Genomic DNA, 23213 nt, shown 5'->3' with positions numbered 1-23213 from the left:
TTATGTACTTTCACACAAAGTTGTCGATTTGTTTTAAGCCCACTGACCAGCAATACAGCTTGTGCAGTGAGGCATTGCAACTTGCCAACCACACAAAAGCTCATTAGGTGCACTTTTACCCAACAAGGTCCAGGTGGAGCAATGCCTGATCAGGTCAGTCAGTTTTCTGTGCATTCCTGATTGCCACGAATGTAACCAGAAGCAAGGGAGTGGGCCATTGGCATGCTGCAGGCAGGTACTGTATGTCATGTGCCAGCATTGCCAGACGCTATGGAGTAGGCTGCTCCACTGTGTCCCAACTGCAGAGAAGGTTTCAGCAGACCGGCAGGACAGATGACTGTCCAAGATCCATTCGCCCTCAAGTGACCACACCAGAGCAAGACCGACACATCAGACTGGTCCATCACAGAGATCGTTTCATATCTGCCACCCGTATTGCTGCTGAAACTGCCAGCAGACACAATGCCCGCATCAGTGACAGGACAGTGAGGCTCCATCCTGCTATCCTTAGAGCAAGCGACCTATCAGAGGCCCTCTGCTCACACCTCCTAGATGTCTTGGGCCAGACAGAGGCTGCGATGGACTCGTCAGCTATGGCATCAGGTCCTCTTCACGGATGAGTCACTCTTCAGCCTGTTCCACGCAGAGGGGAGGGCCAGAGTGTGGCGGAGCAGGTGTTGCATTTCTTTTTTCCATCAGTATATATATAGTTTATTTTTGCTACCTGCGGGCAGCATGCTACTATTCTTTTCATTAAACACCTGTGAGATGTTTAACCAGACTTGAATTTTGTCTTTTAAGTTTAGCCTTCTTTACTGCTTCTACAGGGTTTTCTAGGAGCAACAATAACTGTAGAAGTTTCTTACCAGATCAAACATTTTGAAATAACTTAATTTGTATTCAAAGTTAACCCTTAAAGATGCAATAAGAAAGTAAATTCTCCTTGCAGCGGGAGGGGACTGGGTGAAATAATAGGTCAAGTCACTTTTGAGTTGTGAGAAGACCATAGCAATTTTTCATTAATGATAAAAAGGAGCACTGCACTTGGCTGACTTTCTGGATTGTGGGAACCAAGGTACCAGAACACTTCTGCGCTGACCTATATGACTTTGTTGCTGCAAGTGAGTATGAATTCTATGTTTAATTACGGTTTTATCTGGACTTATGAAGCTGAAACACTATCTGTATGAATACATCTACAAGATCTAAATGCAAAATATGTTCCTGATTCCATTCCCCGAGTTTCACCTGAGTAGTCATCTGTTGTATTTGTCCTCCTGTCAGGTACTGTATCTGGGTGTTTGAGACCTCTTTTTGCCATCCAATTTTTATTGGCTAGGAAAAACCAAAAAACCTTAACTCTAACCTCTCTGCCCCATGTGATTCACACCGCGTTTATCAGGACATTTGTCAGAAACGTTTAACCAATTGTAAAAGACATCACACCCCAGATCTATGGAATGAATAGAACTATATCCTATTTAATGTTTATCTTGAAGCTGGGGTTGTGTTTTCAAAGTGTTTCAGTATATTATTCCTTGGTCAGGCCTCCCTCCACTTTGTTTCTAAACTTTTACTGAAAGTAATGTCTCACATAACAGAATATAAGTTTGTCATCCTTAAATTCTACAAGGCAGATGACTGTAATTACTGGAATTAACAGGCTATTTTGTCGTTAGTCTTCTTATTGAAGGCTGGAATAAAAAAAGTGACTGCTGTCTAAATGAATGTTGAAGAAATGGGCAAGTTCCCTCAGACATTTAAATCAACATATAATACTATAATGTAGTTCTGCCTCAAGCTGTACAGCAGAGCAACAAGGAGATTGTTCTGATTGGTATTGTGCAGTGATGATGGTTGGCTGCGAAAGTCAACATGAATATGAATTTACTTTGTCAGCATTATGATGGAAATGGCAGGCTTTTTTTAATGCCCTATTTTACAACATTGATTATAGGGTGGGGATCTAAATAAATGAGTCCACAACAATGCTGTGCAATCAAGCCTTTATAAGCAAGTGAAATGCCTGGGACACATAAATGAATACTGAATACAAATGTGGCCTATTCAAATTAGATACATAAGTGACACATTAAGCTGAATTTTGCTGATGTGCACTACGCCTAAATGGGAAAAAAAGAAACAATCTTAACATGTAATTTAGTGCAAATGTCTGTTTTCGCAAAAGCGACAGTCAGTCTTTCAACATTATTAAAAGTAATGTTTATCAAGCTGCTGTTTAGACTTTTTTTTACAGTTCACCAATTTAGTCAAGAAAATAGGAAAGGATTTAATGAACCAAAAGGGTATGGAATGCCAAACGTATACGTTTGAAATCTGAATTTTCAATGACTTTAGATCACTCACAGTTGAAAACAGTGTTTTCCATAATTATTTAGACTATAAAAAATTAGATGGAGTTAGAAAAAAGGGTAAAATGTATAGACCTTCAGAATGTGAAACTCTAACTTACTGTAGATTGCCAACATGCATGCATTTATTTCTGTCTTCAGTAGTCAACAACATAAATAAAGACTACATGGCCATGAAGTATCTGTGAAGGGAGAATAGAAACTCCACCACTTATAATAGTAGCAACATTATATTCTTTCACTTTTATTTGAATATGAACATTTTCAGGTGCCTGTGCTCCTGTATCTTCTGTGGGTGTGTCTTCTTTATGTGACTCAAACTTTCAGATCTGGCCTTCAGACCAGTTTTAGGTGTCTGTCTATAAAATGCATTCATTATTTGTCATGGTTATTTTGTCACACTTTTGCCGAAAGTGCGAAATATTGAAATGCTAGTTCTAATGCACTCACAAATGACTTTATTACACGTTTTGCTGTGAACACTTGGTCAATTTTTCAGTCATGTTTTGATAACATTGACACTTGGGGATGATGGGACTGAACTGCAGATGACTTTGTTCTAGCATGGCTCTTCTGGACACAACGTATAACATAAGAGAGGATACAAATACAAATTTCATGTTAACCTATTTTAACAAAATAGATAATCCATTTATAAATAGTTGTGTTAGTGAAAGTTAACTTACAGATTAGAATCGGAAGCATGGAACCTGACGTGTTTTTTCCATTGCTATTTATTAAATCTGGGGTTCCAACACTGCTCCTGCCCAGCAGGATTCATAAAGGCCTAGAAATATTCAGCTGCGATCAGTAAAAGCACTCTAGGACCAGAATTCCCCCAACTGAACAAAAACATTTTTAATAACTCAAAAGTATTCCTGTTCTTTACAAAGCAGGTGATTTCTCAATGCATGAGACAGGGTCCAGGATTGAAGGCTCCTGTCTTCGATGCTGAGTGGTTAATTACAATAAAAATTAGATTGCTGTTGTGTCATAGTTATCTTACATATCCTGATATTGTTCTCATCCAGTCACTTTAGTACAAAGTGGCTGTTCCGTCCTTAAGAATGTGTGGAATTTGTACACAGTACACAGGTACACAGTCAGGACAAATTAGTGGAGATGAAAATGATTGTTGTTTCAGAGCCTCTTGCTGGTTGGACTTCTAACCAGTAACCTGCAGTATATTAGTGTTGTTGGTAATTGTTTTGCTCAGAAGGTGTTTGTAGTTTCCTGATTTTGTTTCATTTTCAAAAAAAATGTGTGGGATGTTCTTCTTGTGTGAAATTTACTCGCATATGGCAAGATCCTGTTTTTTCTTATCTGTATTAAAAGGAAGGTTAAAGCTGACTGGGTGATTAACAATATACAAATGCATTCAATAATGTTAACACAACCATAGAATATGAAATCCACTTTTATGTGTTTGTGAGAGAGACCCCCTATAATACTGAATTTGTCGGTGTATATTTATTTATCTGCTGTAGTAGCTGTCTGCTCCTTTCATTTATAACCTGTCCTGTGTTTTTCTTTTCACCTCCACTATTCTTTTTTGGGTCATTCAGACCCATTTCTACCACTGGTTCAGAGTAAAAGTAAATGACAAACTCAAGTGCTTGAATAAGACTTTATTTTGAGTATTTTGAATGGCATTAGCTCTTACAGAAATGTGCAGGCATCCAGGGTTTGAAGGATATCTTTTCGCACTTGCCCTCTCCCACAGAACTGGAACCTGCAGTTCAACAGAGACAGAGTGTCAAGTGGTGATATAAAAAGTATTATTATGTGTTGCAACACTGCCCTCTTGTGTTTAGCAGTTTTAAAAATACAGTTTAAAATTAAAAAGGACTTCAGACTACAAAATGCTCATTGTCCACGGAAGGCAATATACTGTATATCTTTTGTGTTTCAGTATTAGCACTGTACGTACATTTTCCCATCTTCTCCTCTCTGCACAACCACTGTTTCACCTCCAAATGTAGGCAGCAGAGGATTGATTTGACTGTTACTCCAGAGGAACTTTACTTTAGTAACGTCACCCACGTCCAGCTCTGTATCAATAAAACCAATGTATGTTCTTCCTGGACGAAGAGTTCCCCTGCGGAGAGATTCCAGATTAACACGTTTCTGTGTACAGTACCATGTGAAACTGGTATGTTTGTACCAGCCACTGAGGTTAGGGTGCTTAATGGTGGACTCTTGTCCATATTTAAACTCAGTGGAGCAGCAAGGAAAGGCTTACCAGAGCTGACATCTTGGCATGTTTCTAATACATAGAATTACTCAAACATATCATTAATCAAGTTAATATGAGTGGAATATTTCATAATAACTGTACTTACTTCATAATCTGATATTGTTTTGTATTCCCATTTGTCCCAAATACAGATACCATAATGTAGCCTGCAACGGCTCTGTCGCCTGTGATTGTGACTGTCACTTTATAGTGCCACCCTGTATTGAAGGAAGGAAGGAATTTTAAGTCAAATAAAAGATATAGACAACCCGTGGCTGTTGGAGCCTGACTTGACAGTATATTCCTCTTGCGGTTAGCGATTTACATCCAATCCTATTTCTTACTTAGATTTTAATGAAAATAAGTTTATATAGTGCATCACTAGTATGCCCAAACCTCATTTCTGCAACCCATGCTTTAAATTGTAAATAAAACAGATGCTTGGACAGTTATTAAACATGTCATTTAAAGAAGAGTTCAGTCTGTGAAAGGTTTGACCAATGAGAAGACCCACAGGGATGGTGGGTGATCTACTGTCATCTTGATGAAGACCATTTGGGCTTTACGTAGCACAAGCCTACAGTGATGAGGATTTTCACTTCTTCCTATTTTTCAAACTGCTCATGTGAGACACGAGGATGCCTAGCCACATCATACCAGTCAAGGGACACCGGAACAGATAAAGCATTTATCTTATGACAAGAACTGGGGTCCTGCATCAATCTACATACATGTCAGCCTAACTTGTGTTTTTGAAATCCCTTTCAAAATCTTTTCTTAAGAACACCTGGCACTGATTGAATTGAAACTTGTCCAATTTCTTCAAGAACCAAAACTGTTTCAAAATTACACCAGGAAAGACCATCTGGTTTGGTACTCCAAACAGAATAAATATCATTGCATTTGACATACAGTTAACATCTGGTGCACTCTTTCTTTCCTGTGTAAACCAAGATGACCAGTTGAAAGCCAAATTGTTGTCGTTGATATGGGGAACCATTACACAGAACTGAATGATGAATTAAAGGAATGATTCTAATCTTTGTTATACTTGCATACTCACACCTAGCCTTCACCTGTGAAAATGCAGTATAGACACATGTTATTCACATTAGACTGAAAGAGGCCAGGTATTTTGTAATTTGACATTTGACAATAAGCGATAGATTGATACCCATACACAGCTGTACTAATTTCTAGATTAAAGTGTCAGATTAAACTTATCACTGTTTATGTTTACAGATGTAAAACAGTTGATGATTAAACTTATTAGAAAAATGTTAGAGTTGTACATTATTGCTTCAGGGTGAAAAGTCCTTAAAAGTAGATATTTTTAGTTCCTCTATGCAGGAGTACATACGTCCAAAAGGCCGGGCATCTCCAGTGTTTAAATAGAACTTCAACTTTTCTGCACCTTTTGGTACATGGAACTCATTTGCATGATGACCCATGAAAGGGCACCCATTCTGGGGGCAGGGAAAGCAGGAACCCTGAATGGGGAGGAAGAGATCATAAACAGTTAGTAACTGTGTCCGTTTCTTATCCTGGTTATTCTCTCCACTTTTCCTTGGTTCACATTTCTGGTTTATCTTTTGAAAGCAGTGTATCCAGGGAATTATTGGTATACAGTATACTCAGCCTTTCTTCCTTGTAGTATTTCATATACATTTTGAGCAGTCATATGGACAGTTACTGATACAATAAGGAAATGTACTGGCAGTTCAACAATTCAAAGGGTGTGATTTCATATTAAAGATATTTGTCACTTCCAACATAGATGCTAAAGAGCACAGATATGTACCTGTGTGTCCCTGTGTAGTTTACAGGGCTGTGGACAAAGAGCAAGTTTTAACATTTGTTTTGCAATCACACTATGGTTACATTACAGAGTTAAATTTGAAAGGATTCAAATATTCAGATATGGAGTGGCAAAAAAACAGGTTCCGACATCAACCAAATGAGCATCTGTAGTTGCTAATATTCAGTGACAACTATAGAAAAACTATCAACATTTGTATGTTGTCCAAGAGATAATTCACAGGTGGGCAATCCTGGTTCTGGAGGGCCAGTGTATGTGTAGGTTTCCTAGTTCTTTGTTGAGCAGCAGCACCTGATATTGTAAAACTGGTCCTAATGTCAATAATGAGCTGATTCTGGTAAATACAAGCCCAGCTTGACTGCATGCTGTAGAAAAGCCATCCCTTTCAGTTATGTAGTTAAAATGATTGAAATGTTGAATGTGGAACAGCTCCAGTGGTTTTACAAGTCTGACATAGGTACAGGTTAGTTGTAGATGCTTGCACTGCAGGAGGTCAATTTCTAATGTATCTACTACAGTGAATCCATGCAGTGCAAATTCTAAAGCTTTCGTTCTTAAAGACAAAGGACAAAATCTATTGGATTGTCAGGTGAAAACAAATCGCTTACAGATTTAAATGCCTCATCGTCATTACAAGGGTATCCAAGGAAGCTCTCTGGGTTTAAGATGCTGTCCAAATAGTACTTGTAAGACCTCAGATGATTGCAGGCCACAAAGTCCCGGGTTCCTGACAAGAGAGAGAAAAAAATATATAGTACTTGTAAGACCTCAGATGATGATAAAATGAAGAAAGGGTGAGATCATCCTTACATGTTGTTTTAGTCTAGAACTCCCTAGCATACTTTCCAAATGCTCAAAGGTTGGGTTTCCACCACATGGCGAGGAAGCATGCTCCACATACCAACTACATGTATAAAAGAAGAGGTTTCTGCTCTCTGCATTAAATTTCTTCTCTCTTTTTTTTCCAACTGAAGGTAAAATAGTTCCTTAGATTAACGCTATATATACCCCTTAGGATATTATATACTTGAATCAAAGGTCTTGTCAATCAGCTTTGTTCTAGAGTGAAAGGATTACTCTCCCTTAACCTGTCTGTATACTGCAGTCCCCTAAGATAGCCCCTATCATTTTTATTGCTCTTCTTTAAACTCTTTCTAAGGGTATAATATACTTGTTGCGGTATGTTGACTAAAAATGAACACAATATTCTACTATCTCACTAGTGCATTGTAAATCTTAGGCACAACTTCCCTGTATTTAAATTCACATTTTCTACTGTATAACCAAGGTTTCTGTTTGATTTTTTATTGCTTCTGCACAAGACTAAGTCTTGATAAGGATATAGAAGAATCTCCATCAGCACACAGAGCTCATTCATGTGTATTCCTGCAAATCAGGACCACCCATGCAATATCTATAGTGTATGTTGCTACTTTTGACATGGATTACTTTGCATTTATGCATGCTACATTTATTTTGTCATGTGTCTGCCCAATCCTCGACTTTAAGTCTTTTTGTAATTGCTTTGTCCTGAATTTCTATTTTGTCATACTCCATATATCATCTGCAAATTTAACTAGCTTGCTAAGAACTGTATATCAGAATCTAAATGTTTGATATAGATCAGGATGAATAATGGGTCTGAATTAGATCCCTGCATCACACCACTGCTTACATCTTGTTGTGTATTTTAAAATTGCATTTAAAATGGTGAACTGTTTGTTAACCATTTCTTGATCCATATGCATACAGAACGTCAATTCCCATGTTTTTTATATAGAGAATAAATCTTTTATGTGGTGACTTCATTAATGTAAGTCTGTCATATGAATGCTTTAGCTTTGTCTATTGTCCTTGCTTGTTTGAAGAATGATAGCAAGCTTGTGAGACAGCACCTTCCCTTATTAAAAGCTTTTAAAATATTATTTTGATTAAGCTGTAATTTCCTAAGTTGTAATAACTATAATTTCCAAACGTTTACATACAGTATAACAAATGCAAGACTGTCTTTTAGACTTGATGTTACTTCTGAAATTCTCCCTTCTCTGGGTTATGCTCCCATTTTTGAGTAAGAGGTAGTTGCCTGTTTGGTAGTTAGTAGCTAATCTTGAAAGAAGAGACGGTATCAACTTTGTAGTTTCTTTTATACCACCACAACCCCCTGTGTAAAAAGTGCCCTCCTGTTCTCTATTTTAAATGCACTTCCATGGAGTTTTTCCTTATGTCCTCTTAAATATTCAAGCTAAGGGTCTGTTAATAACTCATATTTCCTTAATTATGTAGACAGTAAAACTGTTATATCCAGTAGAATGTGTAGTTGGACCAGAGATTCAATCCACAATCTCTCAGTCACTTCCCATGCACCCAAATACAAGAAGCAGGCAAATCTGTTACACAAAAAGACCAGCCCTGGCATCTACACTGTTGAGCGTCTTGGTGAGTGATAACACTGGAACACTCTTATGTTATGTAGACCTCTTACATAAGTAATATTGAGACAAACTAAAGGCTTAAACAGCTACTCAAACCAGTTGAAATGAAATACCAACCTTCCCAAATCCCATCTATGTCAATTATCTGAGAAATGACATTCTTGTCACAACCTGGCATGTGTTCCCCTCCGTTGGGGTAGAAGTCAAGATGACCCACAGCCTGCGACATTCCCATTCCTGCCAGAGAGTCAACAGCAAGTCATTTTGGCGAGAATATGTATAACATTGTTGTATGTTTTTCCTTTGTACAATGTTTTATATGATAATAATTATTTGCATTTGTATGGTGGTATCATAAAGGATCGCTATGTGCTTTACATATAGGAGGATTATATTTACCACTGTGGTGCAGCACCTGCAAAGGTGATATATGGCAGCCATTGTGTGCCAGCAGCTCCCTGCGCAACCAATCAGGTGGAAATGGGACAGATTACTTCAGCAGGTGAATAAAGCATAAAAGTTCAGGTGGGCAAGTCTTGTCTTGTGCAAACCCAGACTGGAATTTAGACAGGATACTCAGGTGACATCCCTATTCATGTTGGTATTTCTTAAAAGTCACCTTTCCAACAGAATTATCTTGTAAAAATACTCCTTTAGGCTGAATGAGGTACAGTATAGCACAGTGTGGAGATGATTCAGTATTCCTTTGAGATAAAATCTGAGTGTTTCATCTGAGTCTCCACAGAATTCCATGTTCTCCACACCGTTTACTGTGACCCTTTATCCGGATAACAAGCCTTCAGCAACAAAGAATTCAAACAAAATTTGAACAAAATTCAAAATCACGTCTGCTGTATTCTCATTTGTTCTTATTATTTCACTTTTTGCCTACTCCTTAGCCTTATTGTACCAGGATATAGGCCAACATAGTCAACATAATAGTGTTATTAGCAGGGAAACAAAAGTAGGCAGAGTTGCTTTAGAGGAGGAAACTCATTCTCCTCAATCTAGCATTCTATTCTCTTCTGGTAAGAATCAAAAGTTTGAGAAAAGATTTTTAGTAACATTCTCTCTGCTTTCTGGCAGTCAGAAAAAACACTTTTACCACTCAGACAGGCGGTTTCTTTCTCAACGCACTTTCAAAATCCAGTGTGTACAAGTATATACCAGTTAAGTACTTCAGAAACCTTTTTGTGTTGTTTGTACCTGTTCTAAGTATTCTAAACTCGTGTTAAAAATAAGGTTCAGCATTCAGGGAATATGACTGAATAAAAAAAAGTAAAAATACAGAAAGATATATATTGCAGACAATCCTGCATTATTATTATGGGCTTTTTTTCATTTTGATTGTTGGAACTCTAGAAAACATGACTCCAGTTCATACAATTTGAGTTACAGTGGGAGTTTCTGGTCTCTGCCAAGTGTTGGCCTAAATTTCAACCTTACCAAGATAAGGAAGCATGGGCAGTGAATCTGTGTGAATGACATCAACAAAAACTGCATCACTAGGGTCCAGTCGGACCAAGATGGGAGTTCCTTGAAAGTACGGCTCTGCAGGATCAAGACCTGGAAGTCAATAAAACAATAGTTTAGTGTTGCCTTGTGTTTGAAGGGCTTGGACTATATTATAACAAATAGCTCGTATTGATGGAGGTTATAAAATTTGTTTTGAGCATGACTTTAAGTAGAAAAACAAATATATTCTTAAAAATGCCATTTAAAATACAGTTGCTTGCTGAGTACCTACCAGTGATTCTACCAAGACCCTTGAGTCTTCGGCCTGCTTCACCAGCAGCATGTGCCCCTAGACTGTGTCCGATTACATGAAAGTCAGCTGGCTTCTGCTTAAAGTTGGTCTGTTTATAAACATAAGCATATCATTATTTAACAGGTTTTACCAGTGTCCTCCAAAATGACAACCTAATGGGATACTTGTGGAAATGTTCCACACCGAACTCTGGTTGCACCTGTTTGAAGATAATATTAAGGTTTTGAAACAATTTCTTCTCCTCTAAAATGTATTTAAACTATCCAAAATGCTTGTGAGGTTTTTTGGTGATCTTCAGAAGAATGCTAGCAAGGCATTTCTCTCTCTAGTAACATGGCTTTTGGCTTTCTGAGTGCTTTTTAAATCCAAATATTTTGAACTCCTCAGAAAAGTGTTCTTTCATGTAGCTTTTATAAAAGAACTCTAGTGCAACCCAGAGATAATGTTGAAATTGTTTTACAAGAGTGAAAGTCTTAGTTCCAATACCCTCTAAGTAGTGAAGTACAAATTACCACTAACAAGACATTTGAGGGCTATTTGCTTGGAGTGAACTGTTTAGCCCACTTGACTGTGTCAAGATCTGCTATCTTATCTAAATGTTAAGAACATTATTTTATTCCTTTATCAAGATTTTTTGTCAATGGCTTACTGAAATTCCCCATTTACAAAATTATGTTTTACTGCCTACCGATGGAAAACCTTATTTCAACCCCAGTTTAACATTAGAAACGAATGTCAGAAATATTACTTAGGTGCTTTTTTCACCTGCATAATATTGCCTGTTAATGACTTGTGTTGTCCCTGTCAGATACCGAGAAACTACTTCATGCATTTGTTTTCTTAGATTGGGTTACAGTAGTGCATTTTTCAAAGCATGTTATCAGCAGGCTTCAGTATGTTCAGAATTCAGCTGCTAGAATTTCAACCAAATCCAAGTCCTGCAAGATTACTTGGACTAATGTTCCGTATATCAAATCGTGTGGATTTTCTATTTACCTGAAATGTTGTAATCATGTCAGCCATCTGTGCTCCAATCACTCGGATGTTCTGAGCACTTTGCGTGTACAGGGTTCTTCCTCCTTTCTTCCAGTCTACACAGATGCAGTTTATATCTTCTATTTGCAGCATCAGCTATAACCATGCAGATTCAATAAATGAGTGAACTGGAGAGATACTTGTCATTGCTAATGGGGAGGGTTTTGGAATGGCCTAATATACTGGTTTGTCTTATATTTCTAAAACCAAAGTAGATGGCTGGGTTCAGGATACTTTCATATTGATGTTAAAACTTTTTCCATTTGACTGCCTCCAAGGTTCAAATGAGTCGGACAGCTTTTATTTTTCTTGACTCCGCTTAAGAATGTGCATTGAGTTCCTTCACGCTCTGGGATTAGAACCTATTGCTGTTTCAGTGGCTGAGCTCTCTCTCCACAGGACTTTTCTTTCTCAGTCCTTTTCAGCAGTATCGCTACCATAGAATTTTCATAAGACCTCAGCCAAGCTTGTCACGGTTTTAATCCTCTGGCTTATTAGAAAAGAGAATGGGTGTTTCAGCCACCTATAGAATGCACATATAGAATGGCTTAATGACTTTAGTGTGGCAGGCAAGGTCTGCAGGACTGAATGGCGCAAACCTTGTAAAGCCGATGATTCGCAGAAAGAGAATTAAATGATCTCGGCTGTATATGTTACATAATTTAAGCTAATAAATACTAGAGAAAAGTCACTACATTCTTTCCCCTGTGATTTTGGACCTGTATGACATTATCCATTGTGCTGTGCATGCATCGCTTTTAATTGAAAACTGTAGAATGTGTTGGACTAAAGGCAGGACTTAGAGTGGCAGTGGCCATTGAATGGAATATACATGGGTTAAAGTAGTTTTAAATAATTTGTATAGAGCAGCCAAAGGAATTAGCATTGAACTAAATGAATTGACTTGCCAGGATTCAAATTCATTTTACTAAGTAGTTGTGTGATGTGTGTGGTGTAGGTGTATGTGCACCCATAAGAAAGGGTGACTCCAACGTACTTTACACATGTCAATCAGCCAGTTTTCATCTCCTTTATCAATGTATCCATGGGTGATGATGCGTGTCGTCCTGTTTCCCCTGTAGTTTGATGCCAGAATAGTCTCTACTTTGTCAGCTGTAATTTCCTGCAGAAATGAAGATGAACAAATTGCCATAGGTTTAATGACATAGCAGTAATATTTTAGAAACAAAAAGCATGGCTCTTGCTTTTTCGTCTCTATCTATTATAATGACGATTAAGGCCCGTTGTTCATTGTCTTGCCTGGGGAAAGTTTTAAGGTTTGTGTTAAGAGTGTATTCACTTGCATGTAATACAGTAGAGTAGTATGTTCTCTGGACCTGTCGGTCTTTGCCTTGTCTGCTTACCTGGTGATTGTTTGGGTTCTGCCTGGTGTAAAGGAGGAAGCGGGCGCCAATCTTCTCTGGACTCCAGGGTAACTTAGCGATGGGCCTCTCTGCTGTGCCAGCCCAGGGCATGTCATCTGTGAAGCAGCCTAGCCTGCCATAGCAGACTTCAGCCGCTGTCGTAATGGAAAACACAGCAAGCAGCCTTGAACAAAATATAACCTTGTGCGGAACATTAGATTTGCAAGTCTTTTCATTGGTGTTTAAGAACTAGTTTTCACTAAAGCCTTTACACAAATAAATCAATCGTAAATTTCTCAGACATTCAGACTTTAAAATGATCTAAAATCTCTGCTCACTGTTTGTTGCTCAATTGTTTGTTGTTCAGTTCTGGAAAACAGGGCAACCATGGCCTATTGCATTCTCATATCTCAGGGTAAGTGAGAAAGATGAATGAGGACATGTTCACATTGCTACATCAGGAAGAGTGCACAGTGGGTGAAGTCCAAGGTCTTGATCAATTTAGTGCTTTGCAGTCAGGTTGCGAAGTGGAGTTCAGTCGAAAATAGACATTTTTGCTCTGATCATCACAGTTGGACCTCCTCATCAATTTATCTGATGTAGACAACAATTAGCATATTATTCTGCACGTCTGCATTGTGCTTGCTGATGTCCTTCAGGGTGGTCTCCACAAAACAATGCTCAAGAGATCTTGCCTTCACTGCTGGCGAGTCTACCTGAAGAATTGCTCTAATATAATAATGGCATGAAGGCAACATTCCCTTGATTAGCACCATATTCTGTATTTTTTTTCACTTTTGCCAGACTTCACAATCATCACATTACAATCACATGTACACACTCAATTCACATTAATTTAATTTCTTTAATGCTCATCCAACAGTTACTTAATTGAAGGAGTTCAAGTAGGGAGCTGTGTCAGCATACGTAGGCTGTAAAGGAACAGCTAAAGGTTTAACTGTACCATGCTGAAATAAACCTTTTCTTTTTTTTAATTCCTTTTCTTTTCAGCATGGAATAAACCTTTACCTGTTCCTTTGCTGTCATCAATTGTATGTCAGGTAGGAATGAACCTAATAACACCGATAGCATTTAACCAGTACACAAAATTCATGGACTTTATTATTCTAAAAAAATAGGTATGTTTCTTTGACGCTTAGTATACTATGATCCACAAGAGTATAATCTACTTGACACAAAGGTTACTTCTACTTTCTATAATGTACAAAAAATAATATTTCAGCCAGTATGCTTACACTACTAAGATGTATTTAATTTAATAATTTAATACCTTATAATATAAATAATTTGAGAAATATTTCTTTGATGCATCCCAATTCTATGTTTTGAGCATTTGTTTAAAAATATCAGAATTATCAAGAATCGCTCTCCCAACTTTGTGAGGCTGAGGGATACATTTTTGCATGTGACACTATTTTGTTGTTGTTAAATAATGCAGACACTATTATTACAATACCTGCATCCAAAAACTAGACTTACTGTGTACAGTGCCAAGGAAGAACAGGACAGCAACACAGGATAGCAACATCTAAAAAACAAACATCATTGTTCTCATATTCGTAATTTCTAGGGCTATCAAAGACATTCCTGTACAAAGTATAAATCAGTCATCGCTTACCTTGAATTCTGCTGTTAGAATAAAATAATATTCCCTTTCCTTTATATAAGATCCTGTTATAAGTCACATGTACTGTACATGATTATAGCTGGGAAGGAAGCAGGTGATGAACAGTAGGTGCAGCTAATCCATGATAATGTTTAAGACATCAAGCAAAGCATCGGGAGGTTTCTCAGAGGTTGTCAAAGAGTTCCACTGAGATGGAAAGCCTAAAGAAGGAATCCTTTTTGTATGATCACTTTTACATCGCTTTTGTCTGCTTAAGGAAACGCCATGAGGTTGGGCTCAGGAAGAACTTTTATAGTTAAGGCAAAGGTCTTTAACACAGCAAGAACTATTATCTAAGCCGTGTTAGCAAGCTGAGATCATTTGAACATGCTTAATGGCACCCCCCATCAACTTCGTAAAGCCAGTCCTGTAACCCTATCTGCAGATGGTTCTGTACTTGAGCTTCAATCAATATTGAAAAACTTTGGGGTTATATTTGATTCTGGCTTAACATTTGACCCACATGTGCAGCATACTATCAAAACATCTTTTTTTCACCTCAGAAATATCGTTAGACTACACCCTATGCTATCACTAACTGGCTTTAAAGCTGAACAACACATTTGTGTTCTCTCGAATTGTGATGTGATGTTCTTCTCGCTGGGGTATCTAATTCTACTGTGAACAAACTGCAGTATGTCCAAAATTCAGCAGCCAGAATCCTGACCAGGTATAGTGCAAGTGTTCACAGTACTCCTATCCTGGAGTCCTTGCACTGGCTTCTGGTCAAATTCCGTGTAGACTTTGAAATCCTCACGCTCACCTATAAGGCTCTGCTTGGCTTGGCACCTCAGTACCTGTCTGAACTATTATCGCCCTACTCCCCACCTCGCAACCTTCGCTCTTCTAATTCTGCTCTCCTTACTGTCCCCCAAGCCCATCTACATTGGGTGACAGGGCCTTCTCCTGTTATGCCCCCCAGCTCTGGAACTCTCTGCCCAAGGATATCAGAGAGTCACCTTCTCTAAACTCCTTCAAATCCAGACTCAAAACCCTCTTCAGAAAAGCCTATACTTAACTGGTTCCATTCTTCACCCCTCTGCTTTTCTTAGTACCACCATCCACAGTCTCCTCTATATATTGTAATTGTGTTTTATCTTGTGTATTCTTCTTATTTATTGTTGTTGTCATCCTGTAAAGCACTTTGAGAAGCCACCTTTAAAGGCGCTATATAAAATTAAGTTGTTTATTATTATTATTATTATTATTATTATTATTATTATTATTATTATTATCATCAGCTTCTGAATCTGAAAAAAGAAGCTTTCCTCTCACCTGGAGTAACTGCCCTGGGTTCCGTGCTCTACAGCAGTTTATATTAAAGAGCAAACAGGGAGAGCAGTTTGGCCAGTGACAGAGGAAAGCTAAAATAAGAATCCCACAATAGAAAGGACAGAACCATAATCACTGTAAATAAAACTAAAATGACCAGAACATTAAGGGCAAATGTCTGAGGGAGGTAAAAAAAAAGCTTGCAATGAAGACCTCTGCTATATTTGGCAGACTAGTCAGACTACACAATCAAAGTGAAATACGATATAGAGAAAAACTCAAAATGCAAAAGACACATCTAGAATCAACTCTAGATCTTTTGTTAGCTCTCTTGTGCATGAACTAATGATGCAACAACACACAGCTAGCCAAGAAACAACTGAGCAGCCAATTGTCCAATTACTTTTGGTCCCATGAAATGGGGGGACTATGTATAAAAAGGGCTGTGATTCCTACATGGTTCACACAATATGGACATAAATACCCTCGGATTAAAGCTGACATTCTGCACTTTAACCTCATAGTCATTGTTGTATTCAAATTCAATGTGCTGGAGTACAAAGCCAAAACAACAAAAATTGTGTCACTGTCCAAATACTTATGGACTGCACTGTATACCTGTGGTGTGTCCTGCGAACTGTTAGATGAGCCGCACTTATTACGCATTACATTCATATTTTAAGAATTACACAGTCTGCCTCATCAAAGTAAGCCAAACACTCACCACACTACTACAACACAATGGGCTTTTTAAACTATATTTTTAAGAAATTCTTTAAAAATATAGATTTGCGTTGCAACAGCTTTCTGTGATATTCACTTAATACATCTCGGTCAGTTGGTAGAATGAAATTGACAGTAATATATGGCAACAAAAAGAGCTACTATACAGATAAGCAACACCTATGTAAAGACTATAAAATGTGTGTGGTGTCTTTGTACAATGGTCTATGTAATCAATATCTTTTCTTATTGGTTGCTGCTGGTTTTCAAAAACATGCCTCCTCATGTAGAATGAATGTGGTGGGAAAAACACCACTGGCTTTTCAGCATATTGACACAGATATTAAGCAAACATCCACAGCCTTGGGATGGAAATGTATTGCAGCTCAACAGTCCACCTCCTATATTTATGCAGGTTATGTAAGCTACTGAACACTGAAAAAAATACACCTGAAGCTTCACCATAAAAGTGCTGAATAATTAACCATTTCGAATGAATTTCCTAAGCAGTGCTGTTACTCTGTAGTAAAAGAGCAAGACTCAGACGTTTGGCGACTTCTACAAATCATCAGTTCTGAAGCTACCTTAGAATATTAGGAATAAAAAGTCTGCCCTACTAAGTCAACAACTTTCATTTTTGCAACGTGACAAGTAAAGGTTTATTCCATGCTGAAAAGAGAAGAAAAGAAACACAATGTTTTGGCTGTGGAGCCTTCTTCATATTGAAGGGTGTGTCGGGGCAGAACAAAATGGAGTATGTTGTTATACATTCTGGCTCCTCCCTTTTCATTCGTAGTACTGCAGTTGCTATTTTGGGTTAGCAGATGATATAAGAAACATGATAGTCTTAACTGTTTTGTATCTTCTTACTCTACTGACCAGTTATCCAAAGCTAGTCATTTCCACTGATAACAAATCTTTTGGTGGATTCTTGATTCAACCATGTTTTTTCTATCTTGCAAATATACTGGTTATAATTATAATAAACCTTCACCACTGAAGAAGAGAAATGTTTAATCATTTAATGTGTACTCTGGTAAGAAAACTGAACTCAGTTGTGTGCAGTACAACATGAGGCAGTGTGTTTTCCTTTTAAGCATGAAAACACTGTTTAAGTAATACATTTCTGGAATGAAGCTAAAAGGGACCTGACATAAAAACCTTTATAGTAATCCTTGACCTGATAGTTTCTCTTTATCAACCATGAAGAGGAACAGTTTAAATCTTACTGACGCCTAGTAAGATTTATTGTTAGATAATTATAATTAGAAAATTGAGAGGTAAGAAGTGAGATTTTTTACAGTGCCCACCACCATTTGTTTTTTGTCCAACTAAGATTTGTGACCAAATAAAAGAGGCATTATACACTCTAGAACAGTAATTCTTCAAATGCCCCCACGGTAACTGTACAACTAAAAAGAATGCTGACAAAATAATGAAAAATCTCCCTGTAACAGACAGTTTCAGAGCATTTGATATATCTATTGGAGTCAGATGTGTTTAGTGGTATGATAATCCTATTTGAAAATACCTCCAAGGGCTTCCTAGTCCGTTTGGAGCACTTAAGCAAACACAGATAAATTAAAAATAGTGAGGAGGGGGGAGGAGATGGGAGATTGGGTGCTCCACCTCCCCACCACAAAGTTCCCTTAATGAATTGCAGGTATACGCTGTGCAGTTTAGTTTGGCATGAAATCAACCAGTCAGTGTTTTTCAAATTTTTTAACAAGGTTTGTGCAAAGCTTCACATCTTCTGCCACCTACACGTGCTTGGCTTGCAAGTTTACGAGTGTCAGCTGACTGGTCTTTCCTGCATGACTTTTTGGTGTGTGAGGTGATGGTTTTCCCTGATGTTGTGATTGGAATTGGAATTGCGTGCAAGACACAGCAGGCAGAGGGCTGGGCTAAGATGACAGGCAGCTTGTTCTTCGTCTGCAGGCTTACTGTTGGAATGTTAATCCTGCTAATGTATCACAGTAGCAGCAGATCACCACAAAGCTCTACAACAGCATTGCAAAGACAAGCGTGACGCTAAAATATACATTTTTTGGCTGCAAAGAATAATGAGCAGGAACTCTGAGTGTATTTAAATGTACTGCATTTGGTTACTACTGGACAGACAAAGCAGTTTTTAAAGTTAAAATGCCTCCATCTCTGCCAAAATAGGCTTCTTTTAGCTTGTATTACCTTGTCTGTTGGTAGTATTTCCTTCTGAGTGGTAGTTGGTACCTCAAATAAAATTATTTATTCGTACTGTGTGAAATAATGGATTCACTATGAAGTTGATACTACGCGCTAGTTATCACAGTGTCCTCTTTCCTCACTGAATTTATCTCATACTTGTCAATGTCTCAGATTGTTGAGTCTGTGGATTGGTCAAAGGGGGCATTCAATTAATCATTATAAGCACTTTTATTTCTTAGCAATTGGAAATGATTCTATTATTTTTTACTGCATGTGTACGTCTTAGATGATATTGCTACTTATGTTATTTCCCATGTTTAGTTAAAGCCACATTTCAGTAAACCACAAGATTCAGAATTTTGAATGGAAGAAAAAAAATCAAAATCACAGCTTCTCAAATAGTCTTTTAAACTAATGAACGCCTGCAAAATGTTGTGTAGTTCTTCATGTGAATGCTGAAGTGAATCCATTTTGGACACAGGGATACCAAAACATTAAAACTGCTGTTGCATCATAAGAGAAAAGGGCACAGAGTATGCCAGAATTGACATGTTATTGTTCAACCTGGTCCTCAGTCTTCAGGTGAAGCAAAAATTGTGGCATGGGTGAAACATCAAGCCATTGTGACAGTAGAAGAACATGCGGCATTTGGCCACAGGGGGGCAGATTATTTGTCTTAAACACTGTTCATCAAACTTAATTGTACCATTAAAGGCCAATGAATCCTCCAGGCAGCAAGGAAAATCAGGGGTTTGGTTAACTAAAATATCTTTGTTTTGCTTATAGTGATTCAGTGATAGAGTTTAACATGTGAAATGTATTGCAGAATCAGTTTGGTGAGGGTTAGACTTTTTTGCCTAGAACTGGAAAAGAAAACAATCGTGAGGGAGAAAAACTGTCTGAGGTATTCAACACCAATATGAAATATTGTTCATTTGAATAATACAGCGCAACCATGCAGAATGTGGTTTATAGTGTTAGGGTCTGTGTGTTGTCTGAAAGACGTGAATTAGGTGGTGACAAAATTGCAAAGTTTTCTAGAGTCTTCAAATATTTTATGAAATGATTGCAATGGGATTACCAAGGATTACATTGCAGTCATATTGAATAAATTACTATTATTAAATACATTTGAATAAATTAATTTTTAATTAATAGTAATTATTTTTGTCTCATTGTCTAAGAATTCACAGAAATATTACTAATATCATAACTGGTGTCTTTTAAGGTGTCACATATCTTTTGGATGCACTTGCTCGTGTGAAGTCCCAGATCTTGGAATGTTAATGATTATTTGGGTTAATCTTAACATGACACTGGTAAACTGAGCGTTCAGAAGTAAAAGCTTTGAGCAGAATTGTTCAGTTTTTTAACTTTGTGATTAGTGGGATCATGTGCCCATCTGAACTATATGTGAAAGGTGTTACATAAAATAAATGAGATTATTATTACTTTTACAAACCACAGATTGTAAACTGAACCAAGGAGTTATCAGAGGATTGCAAGATCATTTACAGGAGGTAAAACAGAAGTCTTCCTGTATTGCTTCTCTCCTTCCCTTCTTAAAAAAAATAAGTAATAAAAGTATGTTGGTAACAAAATGGAGCTTCCCTTCTGCCGCAGGAGGAAATGGGGTTCATTATCTGGATTAGACCTAAAGTGCCAAAGTGCAGCCATGGGAATTCCCATCAAGAAAAAGAGGACGGATGTGAACCTCGCTGCGCGATTTTATCTCCAGACAAATCACAGCCTCTGCGGAACTCTTGACCAAATATGTGAGATCACATTGTGGATGTTGTGAATGTTAGCTTAGCCAGGGACAGATTTTAAAACATCTTTCTGCATTTATTATGGCTACCATGATCATTTTATTATGCAGTACAGGAAAGCACTGGCTGCTGTGGATTTGATGCATCTTTCGTAAGGCATCTGTCAGTGTCAAAGGGCCATTACAGAGAAATACAAATCACCTGCACACCCTAGTTCATCACAGCACACACTTGGAATCTGGTCCCCAACTGTACAAGGAATATATCGCAAACAGCAATGAGCAATTTACACTGAGGGATGTACTGTATAATGCATTCACAATGTGTTAGGTAACAGGAATGTATCTAATTTAGCAGATATACCTGTATTGTAAATCAGTCTTTGAAGAAGCTGATGGTAAATGCCAAATCCCGCAATTTGCGCTAGTGGTCTTATTGACAATGGTATGATTTTTCTTAATATCAACTTCAAACTAATTGATGGCAATTTTAAATTTCTTATGAATGTATGCCAATCAGAGTTGGGGAACAGAACAAGTTACCCAGCCGTGTTGTTGACGCTGATACCCTGGCTTCTTTCTTGAAACACTTGGCTGATATCAATTAGCTACTAACTGCTCAAATGGCCTCCTCTCATTTGTGAGTGTTCTCATCAGTCATGTCAGACCTACTTATGAAGTATGTCTCAGACTGCTGAACAATGTATTTCACATTATGAAGTCTTAATTTTACAAAACCTTTCTTAGATAATATTTCATTTCTTTAACAGCTGGGCAAGATGTTCTACAGTTATTTGTATTCAGAACGTTTTCTCAGTGTATAGGCTTTTACAGTTGCTAGGTGGCAGTACAGTCCTATGTATCCTGTTTCTAACTCATGTCTCGCCAAATTTGGACAGCACAAGCTTTGTTTAGAACAAAAAAACACTTTTATTATTGAAAAAGGTCTGTTTTTAAGAGTGCTTCATTAAATGAGATAATACAAGCCCGCTTAATTTATATTATTTAAATGACAGCTTGTTTCACAGCCATGGGTCTCCGAGTGCTTCACAATGAAGCCTCTGATACAATCACAAAAGATGATTTATCATGTATGTTTCACATTATTCATCTGGAAATTAAAAATACAGTTGGTTTTATTTTTTCTAATTCCACATATTTACTGTTCTCTAGGTGTTTCCAAAAACTAAAAATGAATTTAAGATTCTCTAATTGTTCAGTTTCCTGATAAATTTGTTAACAAAAACTTTTGGGGGGCATTTTTACCCAGACACATCAATAAGCAGAAAACCAGTACAGTATTGTGGAATAACATTATTATAAATGAAGGTTTCTACATTTTCTATTTCATAAAAGAATAGCACATTATAATAGCAGACTGAAGCATGTTCAGACATTTGGGAAATGATTCAGTTCACTATGCACTATTTCAATATGTAATATTTTCCCAATCTAGCATGCCTTGAAAAGAAATAGGTCAAGTTAAATTCCTTATTAAATTTATTCAAGGTCAGGCATTAGTTCGTGACAAAACCAATATATTAAAACTTTCTTCTGATTAATTTGTATAGTTAATAAATTCATAAAGCCTTCCCTTCACTCTTTAATTTCTTTGAACTTATTTAGTCAGATTCCTAATTGCTGACATTTTTCTGTAATATTGCCTTTTATTGTTTTCTGTCACTTTTTTGAAGTGATTCATAGATATGTGTAGCCAATACCAGCACACTATAATAGATTAATCATAATGTATATTATTATTATAATTATTATTATAATTATTATTATTATTATTATTATTATTATTATTTTATTATTATTATTATTTGGTCCAAACCCTATAAGAATATGTATTTGTGTGTGTGTAAGAGAGCGGATTTGTGTCAAATACACCTAAAAAATTGTTTCAGTAAACACTAACAACATTTCTTCTGATAAACAGAAACAAAACATTTTAGACAGATTTGTGGATTAAAGTGGATCCAAGTGTTTAAAGAAGGTGGGTAAAATGTTAGCCCACCAGTGCCACAAGTAAGATTGGGAGCTAGTATCTGTCAAATAGGATAAGAAATGTTCATTGATCTCCTTAGGGTACATGTTGGGTTGAGCCTTTTCACAGGTTGATGTCAGATAAGAAATGACAACAAAGTAAATATTGACAGTGAGAGAGAGCAAAAGACTGAAATGGGGACTTAAAGAGAAACAGTTCTAGCCGTCTTTTATGTATGTTATTCTCAGAGAAGGGAGTTAAAAACATTATTCTCAGATAAGGTGGTAAAACTATTAGTGTTTCAAGATTACAAGTACAGTACAGCAGAAACCATGAGCATATTATAAAAAAATCAAGTCCAGCTCTGAACAAACAGAAAGCTGCCATTGGTCTATTTAAAACATGTTGCAATTAGTAATAAAGTAAAATAAGTGACCGGGGAATTACCTTGGGAATGATTTCCTAGTGAGATGCCTCAAAACAATCTGAGATGACCAACAGCAGTTAAACAAGTCAGGCATTATATTTTTCTCTTCATCATTTGGCCATGTCTATCAGTGGCT

General features: G+C 37.3%; 1 protein-coding gene across 1 annotated transcript; it reads right to left on the bottom strand.

The window, feature by feature from the left end:
* Window positions 1-3991: 3991 nt before the first annotated feature.
* LOC148834918 (pancreatic triacylglycerol lipase-like) lies at window positions 3992-14684 on the bottom strand. Its single transcript, XM_088917101.1, has 13 exons — window positions 14666-14684; window positions 14527-14575; window positions 13027-13181; window positions 12660-12785; window positions 11624-11758; window positions 10607-10715; window positions 10306-10425; window positions 8977-9096; window positions 7036-7154; window positions 5969-6098; window positions 4715-4826; window positions 4303-4470; window positions 3992-4104 (listed from the first exon to the last, which is right to left on the bottom strand). The coding sequence occupies exons 2-13, from the start codon at window positions 14573-14575 to the stop codon at window positions 4032-4034; spliced, it is 1416 nt and encodes a 471-aa protein (XP_088773227.1). The 5' UTR covers window positions 14666-14684; the 3' UTR covers window positions 3992-4031.
* Between the last annotated feature and the right edge of the window lie 8529 nt (window positions 14685-23213).

Source organism: Atractosteus spatula, chromosome 5 (genome assembly GCF_055471065.1).
Source record: "Atractosteus spatula isolate fAtrSpa1 chromosome 5, fAtrSpa1.hap1, whole genome shotgun sequence".
Taxonomy (NCBI): Eukaryota; Metazoa; Chordata; class Actinopteri; order Semionotiformes; family Lepisosteidae; genus Atractosteus; species Atractosteus spatula.
The sequence above is the reverse complement of the archived record's forward strand: the minus strand, read 5'-3'. Positions and strand labels throughout refer to the sequence as shown.